Source organism: Aedes aegypti, unplaced genomic scaffold (assembly GCF_002204515.2).
Source record: "Aedes aegypti strain LVP_AGWG unplaced genomic scaffold, AaegL5.0 Primary Assembly AGWG_AaegL5_hic_scaff_609_PBJ_arrow, whole genome shotgun sequence".
In the NCBI taxonomy this organism is placed as follows: domain Eukaryota; kingdom Metazoa; phylum Arthropoda; class Insecta; order Diptera; family Culicidae; genus Aedes; species Aedes aegypti.
In genome coordinates this window covers 15,719-37,762 of record NW_018736290.1, presented here as the reverse complement: position 1 = coordinate 37,762, position 22,044 = coordinate 15,719, and the positions used below count along the sequence as shown (strand labels likewise).

At 36.8% G+C, this 22,044-nt stretch overlaps 1 protein-coding gene across 1 annotated transcript; it reads right to left on the bottom strand.

Moving 5' to 3' along the window:
• Nucleotides 1–1,719: 1,719 nt before the first annotated feature.
• On the bottom strand, nt 1,720–20,563 carry LOC110681252 (glutamate [NMDA] receptor subunit 1-like). Its single transcript, XM_021857020.1, has 4 exons — nt 20,377–20,563; nt 20,191–20,313; nt 13,828–13,921; nt 1,720–1,928 (listed from the first exon to the last, which is right to left on the bottom strand). Exons 1-4 carry the CDS (start codon nt 20,521–20,523, stop codon nt 1,735–1,737), a joined length of 558 nt encoding a protein of 185 aa, XP_021712712.1. The 5' UTR covers nt 20,524–20,563; the 3' UTR covers nt 1,720–1,734.
• Between the last annotated feature and the right edge of the window lie 1,481 nt (nt 20,564–22,044).

The window sequence follows — 22,044 nt, the reverse complement described above, 5'->3', positions numbered from 1 at the left end:
GTGGAAAATTGAACACACTACGTGTATTTTAGGATATTATGTGGGTCGTTTGTTTTCGAATTTAAAATCAATTTATAAAATAGTTCTTAAACATTAAAAACAATAAAAAACTCGAATGTGACCCGCGTAAGCAATGTGTTTTTTTTATTTTATTCTTAGTCCGATATTTTAGCACAATTTGCTCAGTTCAATTTTTTTTACATATAAATTTATTCAATCAATTTTGCGTTTAGAATTAGTTTTGAAGTTAATTGTAGTTCACGTGAATTTTCTACCAGTTTATGGTGTAGACGACGGAACAAATAATGTAATTTCAATATAGTTATGTTATGCTACATGTTTTACGCAATTACTTAAAAACAAATCGAAAAAGTGATACTCCCGTACAATTTAAAGCGAACTTCATAATCATTATATATCCAGCTTTTTACGCTAGTCATAAATTTACGAGGGGTGAATTGAATTTGACATTTCTTGCCTTCAAATTTTATAGCTTGATCTTAGTAGGCTGTTTTAAGATTGTTGATTGAGCTGTCAAGAATTTTCAATATTTACATTTGTTTGTACGTTTCTTCGTAAGTACAGGAGAATCAATTTCTGAATTTAAAAACATTAACTTTCTCTACGTTTATTTTTAAGGAATACAAAGAGAGCAATCACGAAACTGTACAATGAAAGAATATGCCAACAAAGACGTTGTTTTGTTCGATATTTTCGGAATATCGACACTACTTGATGTTCAATTCTGGTCCATCAATAGGTCCGCTCGTCTTTATTTCCAGGAAGCCGTTCGTAATCTTTTCATGGACTTTAAGATAAAAGGGATAAAAACTGAAATGTTCGATAATGGATAAACGTCGAGTTGTACGAACTCCTTATGCCGTACATGGCTGGTTTTGTTACGATGAGTTTTAATTAAAGAAATTATGATTGATCGAAATATTATTGAAGGCTTATTCAAACGTTTACTGTATCATTTAGAAGAGGAAGTCAATGGAAATGAAAAAGGTTAATTATAAGATTAATGCAAAAAAAGAGAGAGAGGGAAAGGTGCGGATTCTACACAGCACTGCTTAATTTGAATATTGGCAGAATACCGCGGTAAAATGGAAGCTATCACATGTAAACCAGCCATGGATACGCTGCGTCCTAAGGGTCTTGTTCGTCGTCTATATTCAGGTGGAAAATCACTAGACACCTTATAAAATTGATAATGTCCTCTGGGCTCATTAGAAAGACAACATAACGTTCAGTAATGATGAAAAATCTGTTTCCCAGTTGAAGGACTCGCTGAAGAAACCATTTCAGCATCATGTTTTTTATCCCGGTTCGTATAGTCATGTTATAAGCTTCATGTTAATTAGAATCTTATTCTCCAAGTTGCTGTTGTTAAACGCTTTTCATTAACCTCAAATTACAGATATAATATAATTGTAAATAATGAAATGTTGATTTTCAATTTTAAAAAACCAACAGTGAAAACCTCTGACGTTTAACAAATTTTCAATATCACGAAGCTTACTTTGATCATGCCATAAACAAATTATAGTGTCGACAAGAAATGTCAGAAGAGGGTGATTCAAATTTTATGGCATGCTAGCGTAAAAAGCTGGATAGCACAGAAATTCTTTGGGTACTAACAAGTAAAAGGCACCGAACTCAGGTAGGTAGAATAAATAAAACTACTTAAGCTATCTTAATACAGGTAGACACTTCTGAGATGTACATTTAGCGTCAAGATTCACGATTTTGAAAAGAATTGTAAAATATTAATAAAGATGTATTTGCATTTGTACAAACCTTCGTATATCCGAAATGGCTTAACATTTCAAGCCACACATCAGCTTGATGGTAGAAAGGCGGCACTGTTCGCAAAAATGAAACGTGTATGTTTTTATCCGAAAATGCTGCATCCCGAGATGAAATTCCTGTAAAATATAACAAATGAATGAATTACTACCTTTTACACCTGGATCAGAAATATGTGCAAATTTTCTCGATGAGTGATTGCATCTCAACGTTACGTACCCCCCCCTACTGCTTTGATCATTAAGTTCCCAGAAATGTATAATCAGTTTTCATAGAAATAGTGATTTTTGAAAGCTGCTAAAATTAGTCCTTATAATCTTCTAAAGCTACAGTCAATGTGATTGCTGACAATGTCAAAAATAAATAGCCTTTGCAGAAAAGTGCGACGACTTGACAAGGAGTGTAGTCCTTTTTTTTTTTTAATTTCTTTATTAGTATCATTCCAAACATTACATTCATTTCTTATATCTAGGTGTTCTGTGTTATTTGACAACACTATCATCCTAATTTGGTAAAACAAATTTAAGATGTAATTAACATTTTGTTAACAACATATTACATTTCATTTGCCGTAGCAGTTCAGTTTTTTTTACAGGTGAGTTGATTTCACCTGCTTATAAGAGAAAAAAAAAAGGTTTTTAATATACTTAACCTAACTTAACCTAAACATATAACGCATTAATCGTGGCAATAGAAGATTGTAACGATTTTTGCCTGAAATTGTTAATGATTGTATTTGACATTTGTTCCAATGTTTCAACATTGGATATTCTATGTAACTCATTGGTACTATACCAGGGAGGAAGCCTCAGAATCATTTTCAAAATTTTATTTTGAATTCTCTGCAGAGCTTTCTTCCTGGTATTACAACAGCTAGTCCATATTGGTACAGCATACAACATGGCTGGCCTGAAAATTTGTTTGAATATCAACAGCTTGTTCTTAAGACAAAGTTTTGATTTTCTATTAATAAGGGGATAGAGACATTTTACATATTTATTACATTTGGCTTGAATGCCCTCAATGTGATTTTTGAAAGTTAAATTCTTATCTAGCATGAGCCCTAGATACTTAACTTCATCTGACCAATTTATTGGAACCCCTCTCATCGTGACAACATGTCTACTTAAAGGTTTCAAATAAAGAGCTTTTGGTTTATGTGGGAATATTATTAGTTGAGTTTTGGAAGCATTAGGAGAAATCTTCCATTTTTGCAAGTATGAAGAAAAAATATCCAAACTTTTTTGCAATCGACTACAGATGACACGCAGGCTTCGTCCTTTGGCGGAGAGGCCTGTGTCATCCGCAAACAAAGATTTTTGACATCCCTGAGGTAGCTTAGGTAAGTCAGATGTGAAAATATTGTATAATATTGGTCCCAAAATGCTGCCTTGAGGAACACCAGCTCTTACAGGAAGTCTTTCAGATCTGGAGTTCTGATAATTAACCTGAAGTGTACGATTTGACAGATAACTTTGAATTATTCTAACAATGTATGTTGGAAAATTAAAGTTTTTCAATTTTACAATCAAACCTTCATGCCAAACACTGTCGAATGCTTTTTCTATGTCTAGAAGAGCAAGACCAGTAGAATAGCCTTCAGATTTGTTGGAACGGATCAAATTTGTTACACGTAAAAGTTGATGAGTGGTCGAATGTCCATGGCGGAATCCGAACTGTTCATTGGCAAAAATTGAATTTTCGTTGATGTGGGCCATCATTCTGTTCAAAATAACCTTTTCAAAAAGTTTACTGATGGAGGAAAGCAAACTGATTGGACGATAGCTAGAAGCTTCTGCAGGATTTTTGTCTGGTTTTAAAATTGGAACAACCTTAGCATTTTTCCATTTGTCAGGAAAATATGCTAATTGAAAACATTTGTTGAATATATCAACTAAAAATGATAAGCTACTTTCTGGAAGTTTCTTGATGAGGATGTAGAAAATTCCATCATCACCAGGAGCTTTCATGTTTTTGAATTTTTTAATAATAGTTCTCACTTCTTCCAAATCAGTCTCCCAGGCATTTTCGAAAACGTTCTCTTGATTGAGAATATTTTCGAACTCCTGAGTAACTTCATTTTCAATTGGACTAGTAAGTCCTAAATTAAAATTGTGCGCACTTTCAAACTGCATAGCAAGTTTTTGAGCTTTTTCGAAATTAGTTAGTAATAATTTGTTTTCCTCTTTCAATGCCGGTATTGGCTTCTGAGGTTTTTTCAAGATTTTCGATAATTTCCAAAAGGGCTTAGAGCCAGGGTCTAATTGAGAAATTTTATTTTCAAAATTTTTGTTTCTTAATTGAGCAAAACGTTTCTTGATTTCTTTCTGCAAATCCTGCCATATAATTTTCATAGCAGGATCGCGAGTGCGTTGAAATTGCCTTCTCCTCACGTTTTTAAGACGGATCAAGAGTTTAAGATCATCGTCTATAATCACGGATTCAAATTTTACTTCACATTTTGGAATTGCAATGCTCCGGGCTTCAACAATGGAATTTGTTAAAGTTTCAAGAGCATTGTCAATATCAAGTTTAGTTTCTAAAGAAATGTTAACATCAAGATTGGAGTCAACATACGTTTTATATATATTCCAGTCGGCTCGTAAATAATTGAAAGTGGAGCTGATAGGATTGAGAATCGCTTCTTGGGATATTTGAAATGTAACAGGGACATGATCAGAATCAAAATCAGCATGAGTAATCAGTTGGCTACAAAGATGACTAGAGTCGGTTAAGACCAAATCAATCGTAGATGGATTTCTAGAAGAGGAAAAACATGTGGGGCTATCAGGGTATTGAATTGAGAAATATCCTGAAGAGCACTCATCAAATAAGATTTTGCCGTTGGAATTACTTTGAGAATTATTCCATGACCGATGTTTGGCATTAAAGTCACCAATGACAAAAAATTTTGACTTATTGCGAGTCAATTTTCGCAAGTCAGTTTAGAGCAAATTAACTTGCTGCCCAGAGCATTGAAAAGGCAAATAGGCAGCTATGAAAGTATATTTACCAAACTGTGTTTCAACAGAAATACCTAAAGTTTCAAAAACTTTAGGTTCAAATGATGAAAACAGTTGATGTTTTATACGCCTATGAATGATGATTGCAACTCCCCCACATGCCCCATCAAGTCGATCATTACGATAAACAAAAAAGTTAGGATCTCTTTTGAGTTTAGATCCAGGTTTTAAATACGTTTCGGTAATAACTGCTATATGCACGTTATTAACCGTAAGAAAATTAAACAGCTCGTCCTCTTTACCATTCAGAGAACGAGCATTCCAATTTAAAATATTTAAATTATTATTTGGATCCATTAGAAAAACGTAATCCAATAACAATTTGATTTGTAAATTTTACACCTACTTGGACTGCTTCAGTCATAGTGGTGGCTTTGAACATTGCATCAATCATTAGATTCAATTGTTCAGTTAGAAAATTAAAATCAGAGGCAGACATGTCATGTGATTTCCCATTGGAATTTCCGGTAGACGAAGAAGCGGAGTTACCTGTGGCGGTAGGGTTTTTCCATTTGATTTGAAACAAGTAGAATTGGTACCCATGGATCGAACAGGGGAGGAGTTCGAATTTCCTGCTACGATATCGGCAAAGGATTTACCGTGGGTAGATACATTCGAAATAGAAAGATTCGAACGGCTACCCGACGGATTAAAATTAGTTTGTGAATGAGCATGATTATGATCTTCCTGATGGGTATGATTCATGATCAAGCGATCGTTAACTGAAAAATGAGCATTGTTCGATACTCTACCAGGCAAATTCCGGAAACGACCGTTATCGTAACGGATATTATCTTTCATCTGCCTGGCACGAGCCTCAATGACCTTTTTGCGTGAAGGACAATTCCAAAAATTGGACTTATGGTTAGCCCCACAATTACAACATATGAATTTGGTGGTATCTTCCTTCACTGGACAGACGTCTTTGGCGTGAGAAGAACCTCCGCAAATCATGCATTTAGCATCCATGCGACAATTTTTTGTACCATGACCCCACTTTTGGCACCGACGGCACTGAGTGGGGTTCTGGTAATTTCCTCCAGGTTTCTGGAAATGTTCCCATGTCACACGGACATCAAACAAAAGTTTTGCTTTTTCTAAAGCTTTAATATTATTTAGTTCTTTTTTGTTAAAGTGAACTAAATAAAATTCTTGAGAAAGCCCTTTCCGAACAATGCCAGATTTCATAATGATTACTTGGACTGGGGAAAATCCAAGTAAATCATTTATTCCATTTTTGATCTCTTCAGGTGATTTATAGTCACTTTCAAGACAACTTTGAACAAACGTTCAGTTTTGTCGTCATAAGTGAAAAATTTGTGCTTCTTCTCTTCAAGATGTTTGAGAAGAAGCTCACGATCTTTAAGAGTTTCCGGCAAAACGCGACAGTCTCCTTTCTTTGCGATTTGGAAGGAAACCTTGATTCCCCTAATGGAGTTCAAGATCTCCTGCCTAAATCCCCCAAATTCGGAACAACTGACCACGATAGGCGGCACTCTTTGCTTCCTCACTTGAATCAAAGAGCCTGGGCTAGAGGCTGCTTCGATTTGGTGTTCGGAAAATTTGTCTAGAGCATCGAACTGATTGCTCATTTCGATACAATTATTAATTTCACCCTTGGAAGAAAGTTTGCATTCCGGGGAAGCGTCCTTTCTTCCATTCTTGCCACGTGTAGTGACAGTTTTAAATCCCACTTTTTTGGAAGGAAGTAGTGAATTCAGAGATTCACCCTTCCTTTTGTTTGTTGTTGATACCATGTTTAATTAATAAACGAAAGAAGACGTGACCTTTGAAAGGTTTTTTCCCAAGACGGTGTCCAAGAAGGATTACCACCGCTAGCTTTCGCCAACGGGTCCAACGAAAAATCGAAGGCACGGGTCCAAACAAGGATCGTAAAGGGATCAATAGTAGAAAAAGTAGTACTGAAAAGTACTGTTTTAGTAGCACTGAAAAGTACCGTTTTAAATTTTAGCACTGAAAAGTACTGTTTTGTAGCACTGAAAAGTACTGTTTTATTGCTTTAGGTAGTTTTTAAGAAAACTTCCAAGAGCAGAGAGAATTCGTGTACGCACAGCACGAAGGTACGATGCGCACTGACAACGTTACGTCAATTTGTTTATGTCTTTGGGGCTCTTATTCTTTGTGCAGCAAGAAAAATAGATTTCTATCAACATCCAAAGCACAACTTATTCAACGTGGTTGAAAAATTTTCAAGCTTCTACGGAAAATTCTAAAAGATTGAATTTTCAATTCTTGAACATAAAATCTATGGTTGCCATCCAATTATTTGTTTTAAATAAGTTTATTCTTGATAATAAATCTTCGAGCTGTTTAGTGGAATACCTACAACTAGATGAAAAACCGAATTTAGTACTATACCATTCAATTCCACTAGAGTTTGTATCCTTTGACAGATACGCGTATTTCGACCTCAACTGTAAGGCCGTCTTTAGTGTCGTGTCCTAGACAGAGATGCATTTGAAAGTGTTCTGTTCATGTTCTGTTCAAAGCTTGTGCGCACGAGCTCAAGTTCAAACAATTTGTGTTGTTTGATCACAGTGCACTGTTCATCTCGTGGCAACCGTTATTTCATTGCTTTATTGTGGTACTCTGCGAGCTCTGAAAAACATTGGGATTTATCTTTGGAATATGACTGGCAAGTCAAAATTCGTTGTATTTAAAGCTATTCGCTCCCAAAACCTCAATTCGACCGCTGGGATGTGCTGCTGTCGTCATGATGATGGTTTCCGAAAGCAATGTCAAACCCATTCGCGATTTCAAACCACTCGAAATGTAATGTATGGAATTTATTGAGATCCACAGGTAGAGATTTCATTTCTACACACGACAGTATTTTTGAAGATAGCGAAAAATATTCCGAAACGTGTTCTATTTGAGCGCAAAAATCGCTCAGGCTAATGGTGCTAATGAAACTAACCTCACATAGCCTGGTTTTTCCAACCTCAAACTAGTGCTTTTACCAGCCGGATCTCAATTTATATGGAAGTAGTAGAATAATATGAAAAACAAACGAATGTAGAATATAGAAAATGGATATTTCTACCTTTTCCACCCAGCTGTTTCACTGTCAACAGTATTTTATCAGGAAAATAAAATATTTTCCCCTACAGAGACATGTGATGAATGCGTAAAATATCAAATCTATCATCCACTAAATAGCTGCGCTACCAAAGTATAGATGGCTAATAGTATGTTGCGTTTTGCGCTTGGAGGCCTATACGTCTGAATAAAACACGTTTCAGGACATTCTCCGCTGCCTCTAAAAATACCATTGGGTAGATAAATTAATTCTCTACCATCGGATCTCATTCAATTTCATACATTACTTCACTTAAGCGGTGAAAATAAACATTTTGTTCCGAATGTTTTGAAACCATGAATGAGTTTGACATTGCTTTCGTAAACCATCATCATCGACAGCAGCACACCCCAGCGGACGAATTGTCGTTTTGGGAGCGAATACTAAAACGCTTCAGGATCATACTTTTTTTTATTAAAGAGCGCCCGGAACTAGACGAATATAGTGGTAAAACAGGGACGCGGTTCGACACGGTGTTTCTATGCCTGAGTGTGCCATTCACAGCCCCACATTCTGGATTTTTATTGGCTCTATAAATTGCTGGTCAGCACATGACGTAAAATCGCACAATTTTAATAATTTAATCAATAAAAATGTCCTATATAAGTTTAAACATTGCATTTTCCACCGACCATTAAAATTTTCAATGAATTTTATTCGAAAATCATTTAGCAATAGAAATAATCAACAAATCAACGTTATGGATTGATGTCTATTGGAGGGAACTGACTATTGAATAAAGTTTAAAAAACTGTATCTCGGATCTGATCGAATGGCTGTCATCCGATTTTCAAAACGTTTCTTCAAAAGGAATGAAATCAGTTTTTGTGCGTGTTCCGCGATAATCTTCATTCCACATGCATGATACAGGAGTATTATTCTAGTTGTTAGTTGCCCATACTAGCGTACATTATTCGTTTGTCGGGGCGCTGTCGTGACCCACAAAGCATCTGCGGAGCACTAAAATCTTCAAGGAATTTATGGTGGAACTCTAAGGTCGAAGAGCATATTTCGTCAAACATTTTGAAGATCACGACACCATGAGCAATCTAGTAGTCGCGTGTTTGTTCAAAAAACTGAACATGAACACGAGAGCAATCAAAGGATCATTTACGAACGCTCACAGAACATGAGCGTTCAAAATGCATCTCTGGTACTAGACTGGAAGTCGAGTCTAGTACACGACACTGAAGACGGCCTTACAGTTGAGGTCTAAATACGCGTACCTGTCAAAGGATACAAACTCTACACGGAGCCACAAATCAACCCAACTTTGACGTCTTTTGACGCAATTCGGCTCTTCCGTGGGATAACCCAGATTTGGGTTAACTGACATATCAGTAGGAAACTCTGTTTGACAACAGCAAAACAAACAACTCAGTGCAAAAAAAAATCTACCCAGCGTTAGCTTTCGAAGTCTTCGTAGTGGGTAAAAACAACTTACAGACTAAGCTCTTACGGTGAATTTCACCGTAATCTCAACAGCTGAACAGTTCGGTGAAATAAAACACCGTAATTTCGTCGGAATTTTATGGATTCCGGTGAATTTTTACGGAATACTGTGAAAATTTACCGTACTCCGTTAATTTATATTACCGAACCGTTCAGCTGTTGAGATTTCACAGGAATCCGTAAAATAATTTAAGTGTGTAACGTTAGGTAAACTTGAAAGAACCCAAATTTGGCTTATTCCATTGAACTTCGACGATGGGTCGGTGCATCTCTCTCTGTTTTTGACAACATTGCTGTTGCGAGAGAGGCAAAACAACCATACCGTGGGTAAAAACTAAATGCAGTTTACCCAATTTTGAGTATGAAGAACTTATTTTTTGGGTAATCTGATTTCTTCGTGTAGTGGAATTACATGGTACAGTACTAAATTCGGTATTTTATCTATTTAAGTTTATTTTTGTCAAAGAAAATGGTTTGTTCAAGGATTTCACTAAACATCCAAATATTAGAGTATAGAACCACTTGTGCACTTCCATGATTCACTTGGGTAAAAGTAGTCGCAAACAATCAAAACAGTCTCAAAAATATTGGGTTGAACCCACAAACAATTTTTTGATCAGAAATAATTTACAATGTATTTAAAAAATATGATGCGGTGATCTTGCTTCAATAAGGTGGTATTTTGTAAGATAATTTTTCAAATTACTAACAGATGACGATGAAAATCTTGGACACCTTTGAAAAAATTGATATGTTATAAAATGTGTTGAATTTTAAGAAAAAATGGTTTCTGTTTATGCTAATATATTCTGTGCCACAACTCTCGTGACATAGTGTAAAAATATATTGAAAAATACATTAAAAAGCATTTGAGAGCAAATACAAAAATCGAAAAAAGTCTATTTTTAAGGACCTTGTTTTTTTTATTTTTTCTATCTACACGTTAATGGTAATAAGTTTGGAACGAATAATTTATTTTTGATTGGAAAAGTTTCTTTCCATATTTATGAAGTAACGTAAGCAAAACATGATAATTACCGCTGTATATGACAGAGCTTCAAAAGTTGATTATACAAAAGTGACTTTCTAAAACCAACTTTATTCTAATAATTGAGCTTTCTTAGAGCAATAGTTTATCATGTTGTAATCCGTTTTACGTGCTGTAAGAAGTAAACATATTTTCCGATAGAACAAGCTTTTCATCCTATTTTGTTTGATATAAATTTTGTTCCATACAAATCATAGAATCTTCACACACTTCAAAAATGTAATTTTGTGCAAGATTTTATTTGCTTTGCTTTGTAAACCTTGTTGTATTCATATTAGGACTGCATAATATTCCATTTTTCTAAGTGCTTCAATACATGATGACATAATGAAGATTTGTGTGAAATAAGCTTTTAAAAAGATATAAGATTTGCATTTTTTTTTAATTTATTTATTAGTATCATTCCAAACATTACATTCATTTCTTATATCTAGGTGTTCTGTGTATAAGAAAACACTTGCATCCTAATTTGGTACAACAAATTTAAGATTTTATTAACATTTTGTTAAAGTGAAGATGGGCCCAGATAGCCGTAGCGGTAAACGCGCAGCTATTCAGCAAGACCAAGCTGAGGGTCGTGGGTCCGAATCTCATCGGTCGAGGATCTTTTCGGGTTGGAAATTTTCTCGACTTCCCAGGGCATAGAGTATCTTCGTACCTGCCACACGATATACGCATGCAAAAATGGTCATTGGCATAGTAAGCTCTCAGTTAATAACTGTGGAAGTGCTCATAAGAACACTAAGCTGAGAAGCAGGCTCTGTCCCAGTTGGGCCGTAACGCCAGAAAGAAGAAGAAGTAAGGTGAAGATGAATCGAAGCCAAAGTTCAAATTTTCAAGAGCACGGAGCTGGAGAACCAAACATTCGTTTGAGCTGAAAACCTAATCGATTGGTCACCAGCAGCTAGTGATGGATGTTTGGTTCTCCAGATCTGTGCTCTTGAAAAATTAAGGCTTGGCTTCGATTCATCTTCACCTTAACAAGATACTACGTTTATTTTGATGAGCAGTTCAGATTTTTTACAGGTGAGTTGATTTCACCTGCTTATAAGAGAAAAAAAACGCATTCAATTTATTTAACCTAACTTAACCTAAATATACAACGCATTAATCGTGGCAATAGAAGATTGTAACGGTTGTTGCCTGAAATTATTGATTATTTTATTTGGCATTTGTTCCAATGTTTCAACATTGGATATTCTATGTAACTCATTGGTACTATACCAAGGAGGAAGCTTCAGAATCATTTTCAAAATTTTATTTTTATTTCTCTGCAGAGCTTTCTTCCTGGTATTACAACAACTAGTCCATATTGGTACAGCATACAACATGGCTGGCCTGAAAGTTTGTTTGAATATCGAAAGCTTGTTTTTATGACAAAGCTTTGATTTTCTATTATAAAGTGGATAGAATCATTTTACATATTTGTTACATTTGGCTTGAATGCCCTCAATGTGATTTGTGAAAGTTAAATTCTTATTTAGCATGAGCCCTAGATACTTAACTTCATCTACTTCAACATGTCTACTTGAAGGTTTCAAATAAAGAGCTTTTGGTTTATGTGGGAATATTATTAGTTGAGTTTTGGAAGCATTCGGAGAAATCTTCCATTTTTGCAAGTATGAAGAAACATTATCCAAACTTTTTTGCAGTCTTCTACAAATGACACGCAGGCTTCGTTCTTTGGCGGAGCGGAGAGGCCTGTGTCATCCGCAAACAGAGATTTTTGACATCCCTGAGGTAACTCAGGTAAGCCAGATGTGAAAATATTGTATAATATTGGTCCCAAAATGCTGCCTTGAGGAACACCAGTTCTTACAGGAAGTCTTTCAGACTTGGAGTTCTGAAAATTAACCTGAAGTGTACAATTTGACAGATTACTTTGAATTATTCTAACAATGTATGTTGGAAAATTAAAGTTTATAAATTTTACGATCAAACCTTCATACCAAACACTGTCGAATGCTTTTTCTATGTATAGAAGAGCAAGACCAGTAGAATAGCCTTCAGATTTGTTGGAATGGATCAAATTTGTTACATGTAAAAGTTGATGAGTGGTCGAATGTCCATGGCGGAATCCGAACTGTTAATTGGCATAAATTGAATTTTCGCTGACCATCATTCTGTTCAAAATGACCTTCTCAAAAAGTTTACTGATGGTACCTTAAAATCGGGTGAAGTTGATCACTTTGGAGCGATTCTGTTATATAATCCCTAGTAGGATTCATGTATTATCATCCACATATTTTTAAACCTGTCATCGAATTATACAAACGAATTTTGTATGAAATTTTATCATAATAATAAAAACAAATTTTAGAAATCAAGGGCCCAGATAGCCGTAGCGGTAAACGCGCAGCTATTCAGCATGACCAAGCTGAGGGTCGTGGGTTCGAATCCCACCGGTCGAGGATCTTTTCGGGTTGGACATTTTCTCGACTTCCCAGGGAATAGAGTATCTTCGTACCTGCCACACGATATACACATGCAAAAATGGTCATTGGCATAGTAAGCTCTCAGTTAATAACTGTGGAAGTGCTCATAAGAACACTAAGCTGAGAAGCAGGCTCCGTCCCAGTGGAGACGTAACGCCAGAAAGAAGAAGAAGAATAAGAATTGTGGAATTTTTGATTCCGGATTCCGGAGAAGTCAACACTGCGGTCGTATCTTGCACGCAATCCCTCCAACTTGTTTTTTTTTGAAAGTAGATGAAAAACCGAATTTAGTACTATACCATTTAATTCCACTACTGTTCGTATCCTTTAACAGATAATCGTATTTCGACCTCAACTGTATGGCCGTCTTCTGTGTCGTGTACTAGACTCGACTTGTACACGACACTGAAGACATATGCGATAAACAGTTGTGGTAGAAATACGAGTATCTGTCAAATGATACAAACCCTAGTGGAATCAAATGGTATAGTACTAAATTCGGCTTTTCATCTACTTATAGGTATTCCACTAAACAGGTCGAAGATTTATTATCATTTTCATTTTGCTTAAAATGACTAAGTCGATGGGGTATTTCCTTATCATTTTTTGCTAACAGACAATAATTTCCGACGTTTTCCATATTCAGTAATATATTATTTATTATTAAAATAATAAACATAACTTAATTTTGCGAGAAATTTCATTGCCATTACATTACGAGTTTCATGTAGTTTCATAATAATCTCAATGTTACTGTTATACGGTTGGAATTAGCAATGTGACAAAACAACTTGGTACATTTTTCAAATTTTCTAGAATAATCTCACAAATTTCAGTAGGCTGATCGAAAGAAAAATTAGAAAAACAAATTTCGTATGAAAATTTAAGGATCTTACTAGATTTTTGTGATAGTGTGCAGATTCAGGAGCTGCGCAGAATAAGGGCAGTCACGATACTTACCAATGATTGGTATTTGATAAAACCCATTAGTATAACTAACGGCAGCAGGCGAAAGATCCCCGGTTGGTTCATGTGATACTACAACAGCGTATACCTGAAATGAAAACCAAATTCGTATTGCTTTCTTATCCTCTCAATTAAATTCAAGTTGAACATAGGGTAAGGTGAGATAAAAGTTCGACCTTAGTGGTATAATCAAAATTTCAATAAAAACAATAGCAGTTGAAAAGAAATAAATACCACACAGTGAATTTTCAACATATTGGCTATAATTTTGCAGAATAAAATATTTACCCATTTTTGGTTATAACAGTTTCAAATATATCATAATATGATATGCATATCATATGCTGATAAAATTGTATTACATTTTTTGTTACAAGCCTCTTGTCGGGTACCCATCAAGCACTGCTTCAGCACCAACACAACTGAACCTGCTTCTTTCTTTGCGTGCAACCAGATACGTTTAGGTAGACTAAATTGCATTTAAAGCTTATCCTAGTTGCCCCTTTCTAAAATTGTAAAACCCTGCTCTACTGCACTGCGATCGATTCCAATAAAGTCATCGTCTGCAAAATCAAAGAATATACACTAAAGTCTTTTTTTACACGTTTTTTTTGCACTCTTTATTTTTACACGGCTTTTTTTACGGAATTAACACGGTACTTTTTTTGCGCAAAATTCGGAAATAACACGGTTTTTTTACTTATTTACACGGATTTCGGAATTAACACGGCTTTTTTTCCTATTCACACGGATTTCAGAATTAACACGGTACTTTTTCCACGGATTCTAGAATTACCACGGTTTATTTTAACACAAATTCCAGAATTAGCACTTTTTTTTTTGCACGGATTTTTTTTGCACGGCACGGGGGACCGTGTAAAAAAAAACCTTAGTGTATGTGACAAAACGCAATATTGAACAGTAAATTCGGAAATACATCTTCTTTTCATTCCATGTTATTTAAAAAAAACACATTTGGCAACTCGTCTACAATTCATACATTTGATTGATTTATTAGCTTAATCACCTCTCCCAGTCCATGTTAAAATATTACCATCTTCTTTTCAAGTCCAGGATATTACTTGTCACAGCTATTTTTTCTTTACTGACTCGAACGGATCCGAGAAATCAATAAAAAGATTGACGATGAATTCTACTAAAACAAAGTAAATGAAAGCGGGTATAGAGAATGAAAGTCCTAGTGATGTTGATAGTTGAGTAGCACTTATTGGATTGTTTTCAAGAATCATTTTCACTGGGTTGTTATCCGACATTCTGGTGACATGCCCGGCCCACCGCAACCTCCCAATTTTTGCGAGGGGGAAGGTGGTTGGTTCGCCCAGCAGCTGGTGCTATTCATGGTTCATTCTGCTTTCTTTGCTGGTATTTTTGTCGGCGGTCACCTGTGAGCCCAAGTACACTCAGAAACACGGGTAGTCACAGAATTACTAAAGTTTAGTAATCTATGACTATTTTCTATCTGCCTCTCTTTCATTCTGCAGGGAATTTTATTCCTACTAGTCAATTCGCCTGGGTTGAAGCATCGCTAAGCTTCAACCCAGGCGAAATGACGTTTAGTGTAGAGATTCACAGCAGAGAAAGAGAGGCAGATAGAAAATAGTCATTAATGCATAAACTTTAGTAATTCCGCGACTATTTTTATTTTTAAGTGTACACGAATTCTTCGACAACCTCGATTTCATCACCATCAATGTGAACTCGAGATGGGGCGTGCCGTGTCTCTTGAGCCCCTCGCTGCCATGTTTTTCGTCTTCGACACATTGATGTTCAGTCCGATTAGCCTCCCTTAGTCGGATGTACGTATTCGCCATCGTCTCAAAGTTGCGTGCAACAATATCAATGTTGTCGGCGAAACCAAGTAGCTGAACGGACTTCCTGAAGATCGTGCCACTCGTGTCTATCCCCGTTCTTCTTATCACACCCTCTAACACCATGTTGAATATTAAACACGAAAGGCCATCGCCTTGCCGTAACCCTCTGCGAGATTCTAAGGGACTCGAGAGCGTTCCTGATACTCGGACTACACACATCACTCGCTCCATCGACGCCTTGATCAATCTTACAAGTTTATCCGGGAAACCGTATTCGTGCATAATCTGCCATAGCTGTTCTCAATCGATTATATCATAGGCCGATTCAAAATCGACGAATAAATAATGTGTGGGTAAATTGTATTCGCGGCATTTCTGCAACACCTGGAGGATGGCGAATATCTGGTCCGTTGTTGCTCGTTCGCCCATAAATCCTGCCTGATATTGCCCAACGAATTCTCTAGCAATTGGTGATATACTGCAGCATAAAATTTGGGAGAGTACTGCTCGATGCCCGCTTTTCCACACCTTCTGCCCAGTCCAACAAAGTTCGTGCAAAGGGGATATCGAAGTAACGGGGATGTAGTTCGTCATGGATTAACCTGTCGCAACCTGCGAAACCAAGTGACTTGCAGTTCCATGTTCCAAGTTTCCAATCGTAACCTTTATTTCATCGCGTGGGTCTTTGCCGATTGTTCCGGGTCGTATTATCTCCTATGTTATTCGCAATAAGGTTTTTTACGGGTGGCTTATTAGGCCTACGCCAACCCTCCTGTCTCGCCGGAGCGCCATCGTGAAAGCTCTGTTTAAGGTCCCAACTAACACTCGGACGATCGCACTGCTGGATCTACCACCTTTGATTTAGCTGTGCGCGATTCAGCATTTCTTGCTCAGCCGCTGGATACTAGAACATACGCTGTTTGAGCCGCACCTCCCGGTGAACAGACGCTCGAGACATACTGCTTAATCTAGCTGATGTCAGAAGAACAACAGTGCCCAGGCTGCACTGTCAGCTAGGTACGCAATCCTTAGCTGGCTGTCTTTGTCATTGTTTGATCCTGTTTTTGTCTAACTTGTCGCTCGGCGAACAAGATGATAGCGCATTGGAAATTGAAAAACTCCGCTTGGTTGGAGAAACGGCAATCTCGCTCTTGACCGCTTGTGGAAGTGAGCGAAAGAAACCCAATATTCGAGTGAATGTTTCCCATGCTTGACCAAGATGGCCACATCATCGGCATATCCAATTACCTCAAAACCTTGATCTGTTAAATTTCTAAGGAGTTCGTCTACTACAAAAGACCACAGTAAGGGCGATAACACTCCTCCTTGAGGACATCCCTTCGTAGATCTTGTAGATATTTGCGCACCTCCTAGATCAGCAGAAATTGTGCAATCCTTGAGCATAGTCATAACCCATTCGATAACACTTTTATCCAAGCCCCTTGCTTCCATGGCTGAACTCATAGAGCTATAGGATGCATTATCGAATGCTCCTTCAATATCGAGAAAAGCAACCACGGCTATTTCTTTGGCTTCAAGAGATTTATCGAGGACTTATTCAAACAGACTCAAATCAGAAAAGTTAACAAACTTACTTTATCAATCCTACGTGTTTCGCAGACCAAATTCTACACGTTCCGCTCTAAACCAACTCGATTGTTCACTCTTAGATCGTTTAATTTCCGGATTTACAAAATGGCGAAAGTAAGATTCTCCACTTTTGCAACCTAACCGCTACTTTCGCCGCTCCGTTGTATGGGAGACAAAGTGACTTAACCACGAATCAAAACAAAACACTAGGTACTTGAGTCGATTTTACACTGGTACAAAATCGTCGAAAGTAACTGATTGAAACGGCTTATCATTTTATCATACAATTTTTGTGGGAAATGATAGGAACTACCTAGTGTTTTAACGCGAGCTGATTGCATGCAAAATTTAAGCGATATACACGGTAAAAAAATGTTAAAAAGGGATTCATTTTAAAACAGTTTTAGAAGAAAGGTGTGATTCTTCTTAATTGACTTTCTCAAAAGCGTATGAAAGTTACTTACGTCGATTTGAAAAAGTAATCGAGATTTCTCGATTTTATTTGCCAGCGACTGCAGCGCCGTGATGGTAGATTTACCTGATTGATACGCAAATTGGTGTTTACAAAGAGGCGTTTCTATTAAACTTGTTGACTTGATGAAGTCATCATTATTTTTTCCATTGTCTTTAAAAGAACAGAGGAAAGGCTTATAGGTCTAAAGGCTTTGGGAGTTGTTTTATCCTTTCTTCCAGCTTTTGGAATGAAAACAACTCGAACCTTTTGCCACGCTTTTGGAATATATGAAAGCGTAACACTTGCTTTGAATATTTCGGTTAAGAGCGGACAAAGCGTATCTTTTCCTTGTTGCAGTAGGCCTGAGAAAATATCATCTTTCCCGGAAGATTTGAAAGGCTGAAAAGAACTCAATGCCCATTCGACCCTCGAAGGCGTGAAGATTCCACTAGCTTTCTGATAGGCATTTATCGACCATACATGTCTTGCCTCATCTGAGACCTGTTCTTCATCCGAATATGGGATCGATTCAGGGAAATGAGTACTCATCATTACTTCCAGTGTTTCAGAAGAGTCAACAGAATAACTGCCGTCTTCTTTTTTAAGGCTACCTAGACCATTTGAATGGTCTTTTGAAAGGACTTTGTGCAGCCTTGCAGCTGCAGGAGCGTTGTTGATGCTTTCACATACCCGTCTCCAATCTTTTCGTTTGGCGTGCCTTAGTTCTTTGTTGTATTCTGTTAGGGCTTTTTTGTATTCAACCCAATCTAAAGTGATCTTTGCTCTATTGAACAACCGCCTGCATTTCTTCCTCAATCCTGCCAGCTTGCCATCCCACCAAGGCACATCCCTGTTAGATGACCTTTGTTGAATAGGACAGCTAGCATGATAAGATGAGACCATTTGGTCAATGATCCCATTAGAGGCATTTTCCAGTTGTGAAACAGTCGTGAACTGCTCACCGTTATACTAATTCTTATTCGTTAAATGAAAACGATAGAGATCCCAATTGGTTTTCTTTGGGTTTCTATAGATTTCTGTTATTTCTGATCCAGCTTTAAAATCGAACCGGATTTGTTTATGATCTGACAATGATTCTTCATCAGAAACATGCCAGTTCACAATCTTCTCCGATAGCAAGTCGCTACAGATCGTGAGATCAAGAACCTCTTGTCGGATAGAGTTTACAAAAGTAGGAGAATCGCCTCTATTACATATGTCTATGTTGTTAGACGACATGTAGTTTAAAAGATCTTCTCCTCTTTTATTAATATCTGTTCCAAATTGTATGATGGGCATTTGCATCGCACCCTATTATAAATTGGGCATTAATTTTCTTACAGTAGTTGACAAAATGAACGACAGAGCATGGAGGCACATCTCCAACATCTCCAGGAAATTAGGCAGAAGCAATAAATACCTCCGTTTGCCCACGGAGAGTTGGCACCTATACTTTGATCGCAACAATGTCCCTACGGATAAATTCTGTAATTAGGACAAATTTTGTGTCCCTATTTACAAGAATAGCTGTTCGTGGTTTGGACTGAGTTTCGTCGTACAAAACTCTACAATTCCTCGAAGAGTAACCAAGTACCCTACCATTATTTACCCAGGGCTCTTGAATTAGTCCCACATTGATATTTTCCTTGCTGAACCTTCTGCTGAGCACTGCTGATGCGCCCTTTGCATGATGAAGGTTCACCTGGATAATTTTTATTTGATTCATATTACATTAACATGCTCCCACTCGTATCAAACCTCTGATTTGAGGCTAAATATGAGTAGCCGATTATTTCGGAGAAGTACAAGGTCAACTGCGCCATTGCTCCGGGTAGCACAGTAAGGGCATAATACTGTGGAGGGTGCCCCGGTACTCCACAGGCACCGTTCACGGTTAGGTTTCTTTTGACCCCCCTAACCATTCATTCCTCGGCACGGTTTGCTTTTAGCCGCATGACACCATGAATTAGGGGCCACCTGTATGATGGTCTTATACCACCGGAACAGGCAATCCGTAGTGTTATTTCTAGCTTTGTTGCAATCGGCTACCGACACTACACGGCTATCTAGGCTATTCGAGTACAGAAGCTGATATTGAGGATCAACTTCCATTGAGGCCGAACAGCCGACAATCGACAGTTTAAACACAAGATGATAAAAATGCTGTTCTTATTCTTAAATAGCCGTAACATCTCTGTCATTTTGAAATCTCAGGTACTCCCAATGATTCCAATCGAGCAAAAAAAATTGTTAGGGTCTGCAAATTTTAAATTAAACATTATTCATTGTATTCACCCGCTGGTCAAAACATCATTCATTCGCATTAATCCTTCAGTAATCCTATAAAATAAAAATCATTTTAAGACAAAATAAAAACTCAGACTAACTTTCAGGGATTTATCACCTTGACAAACGGGTCACCATTACTATAATCTATGAATATATTTCTATTCGATCGAAAAATAATTGCAAACAACTTACCCTTCGTGAAATTAAATGTTTGCATACGTCCAAAGCAGTTTTTATTGGGTTCTTATCGATTCTAATCGTTTTATCGTAATATGTGACGCCTCTTGGTACATATGTTTGATCGAAGTTCAGATGCTGTCGGTACAATAAGACGTCTGTAATTACTCGTTTGGCGGAATGTATACTTCTGTTACTTACGGCAATAACCAACGAGAAATGGGTTTCGCTGTCATTGTTGCTTAATACTCCTCCAATGTTGAAAAACGATGGATAATCTCCCCCTGGCCGTTGTGCAGAGACGTTAATAAAAAAGAGGCAGAGCAAAGATAACACTTTGCGCTCCATTTCTAGATTTCATATATATATATATATATATATGACAAGCCTGAAAATTATGTATGAAAATTGAGGCACACTGGTATTATTCCGAGTATCTAAACAATGTGCAGAAAATGCAACTCAAACCATGTTATTACATCCAAATCATCAAATTATAGCGAAAATAAGTCATTCTGTTCTGTGTGATAAAGCAGTTTTTTTTGCTATACCAGAGCATTATGATGCCTATATTTTACCTATTTTTAAGCAATTGACCTCAATGAATAATAAAACTGTTATTTTTTGTAAAATGGAGTGTTTTATACTGTAAAAATTCCAATAATAAGTTTTCATATTTAATTTTCTACTGTATGTGCTCTAATTGAAAACTACGCATGCCACACCTTTTTCATTTGTTTTTCATAATGACAAATAAGATGCTTATAATCTTAAACTTTTCAGAAAACCATTCTCAAACTATTATAATACGTCATAACTAAACAATTCTGTTGTAATTGAAACGTTTTGTACATTTTAACACACTTTTAAAATGATTTTATTTGGCACTTTGTAATCAGTAACGAAACTGTAAATCCTGAATAATTATGAAACATGGGAAATATTGGACATGCGCACAACGAGAATTAGGTAGGTACAATCGAATTTCGTTCATTGCACTATATTTAGGTGCGCTTTGTTTTAATTGGGCTCCCGTTAGGTTGGCTATAGCCCACATAAAACGAAGGCAAACGCCATTCTTTGACTTAAAGCTCAATTTGTCAATGATGGTAAATCGAGTGCACATTTTGAAAACAATACATTTTCTATTGCTATAGATAACTTAGCCCAATGAATGCAAGTCTTTCAAAAGGTGGGCTACAGTTTTAATACAACGAACGGAAGTTGACTGTATTGTTAATATTCCGATGCAGTAGAACTAACACGTTTCCCTTTTTTATTCACCACTATTCTTGCAGCAGTTTACAAAACATAATGTTATGCTTTCTGGAAATTTATAGTAGTTAATTTTTATTGCAACAATTTCTTGAATTCTCAAATTGACTTAAATTTAATTTGTTTCATATTGTTTTCGAGTTTAAAGGGGGATACTGAACTATTTTTGTTGCTTGTGCAATGCGCAATACAGATTCTACTTCTATTTATTGCGATATGCTCAGGGGACCGACACGGCTGTCATCCTGCATACATTTAGGCTCTTCCTCACATAGTTTTGGTACTTCGCGTTTTGGTACCCACTTTCTGGCCGGTTTGCCCTAACATTGCTCCTGATTTTCGAATACACGGCTCATACGCTGCTAGTGCTAGATTCTGGCAATTAAACATATTGCATTGAATCGTCGTATTTGACGACGCTATTCATTAGTTCATCATTTTGTTTCATGTTTTACGCATCAGCGAGGTATCATTGATGTCTCCTATCCATAAAACATATATTTTGTCCCTCCCAAAATAATCAAAACAAGAACACTGGACGCCATGTTGAATTGATGTTGGGTTGGTAAATATTGGCTCATGCCACCCCCCTGG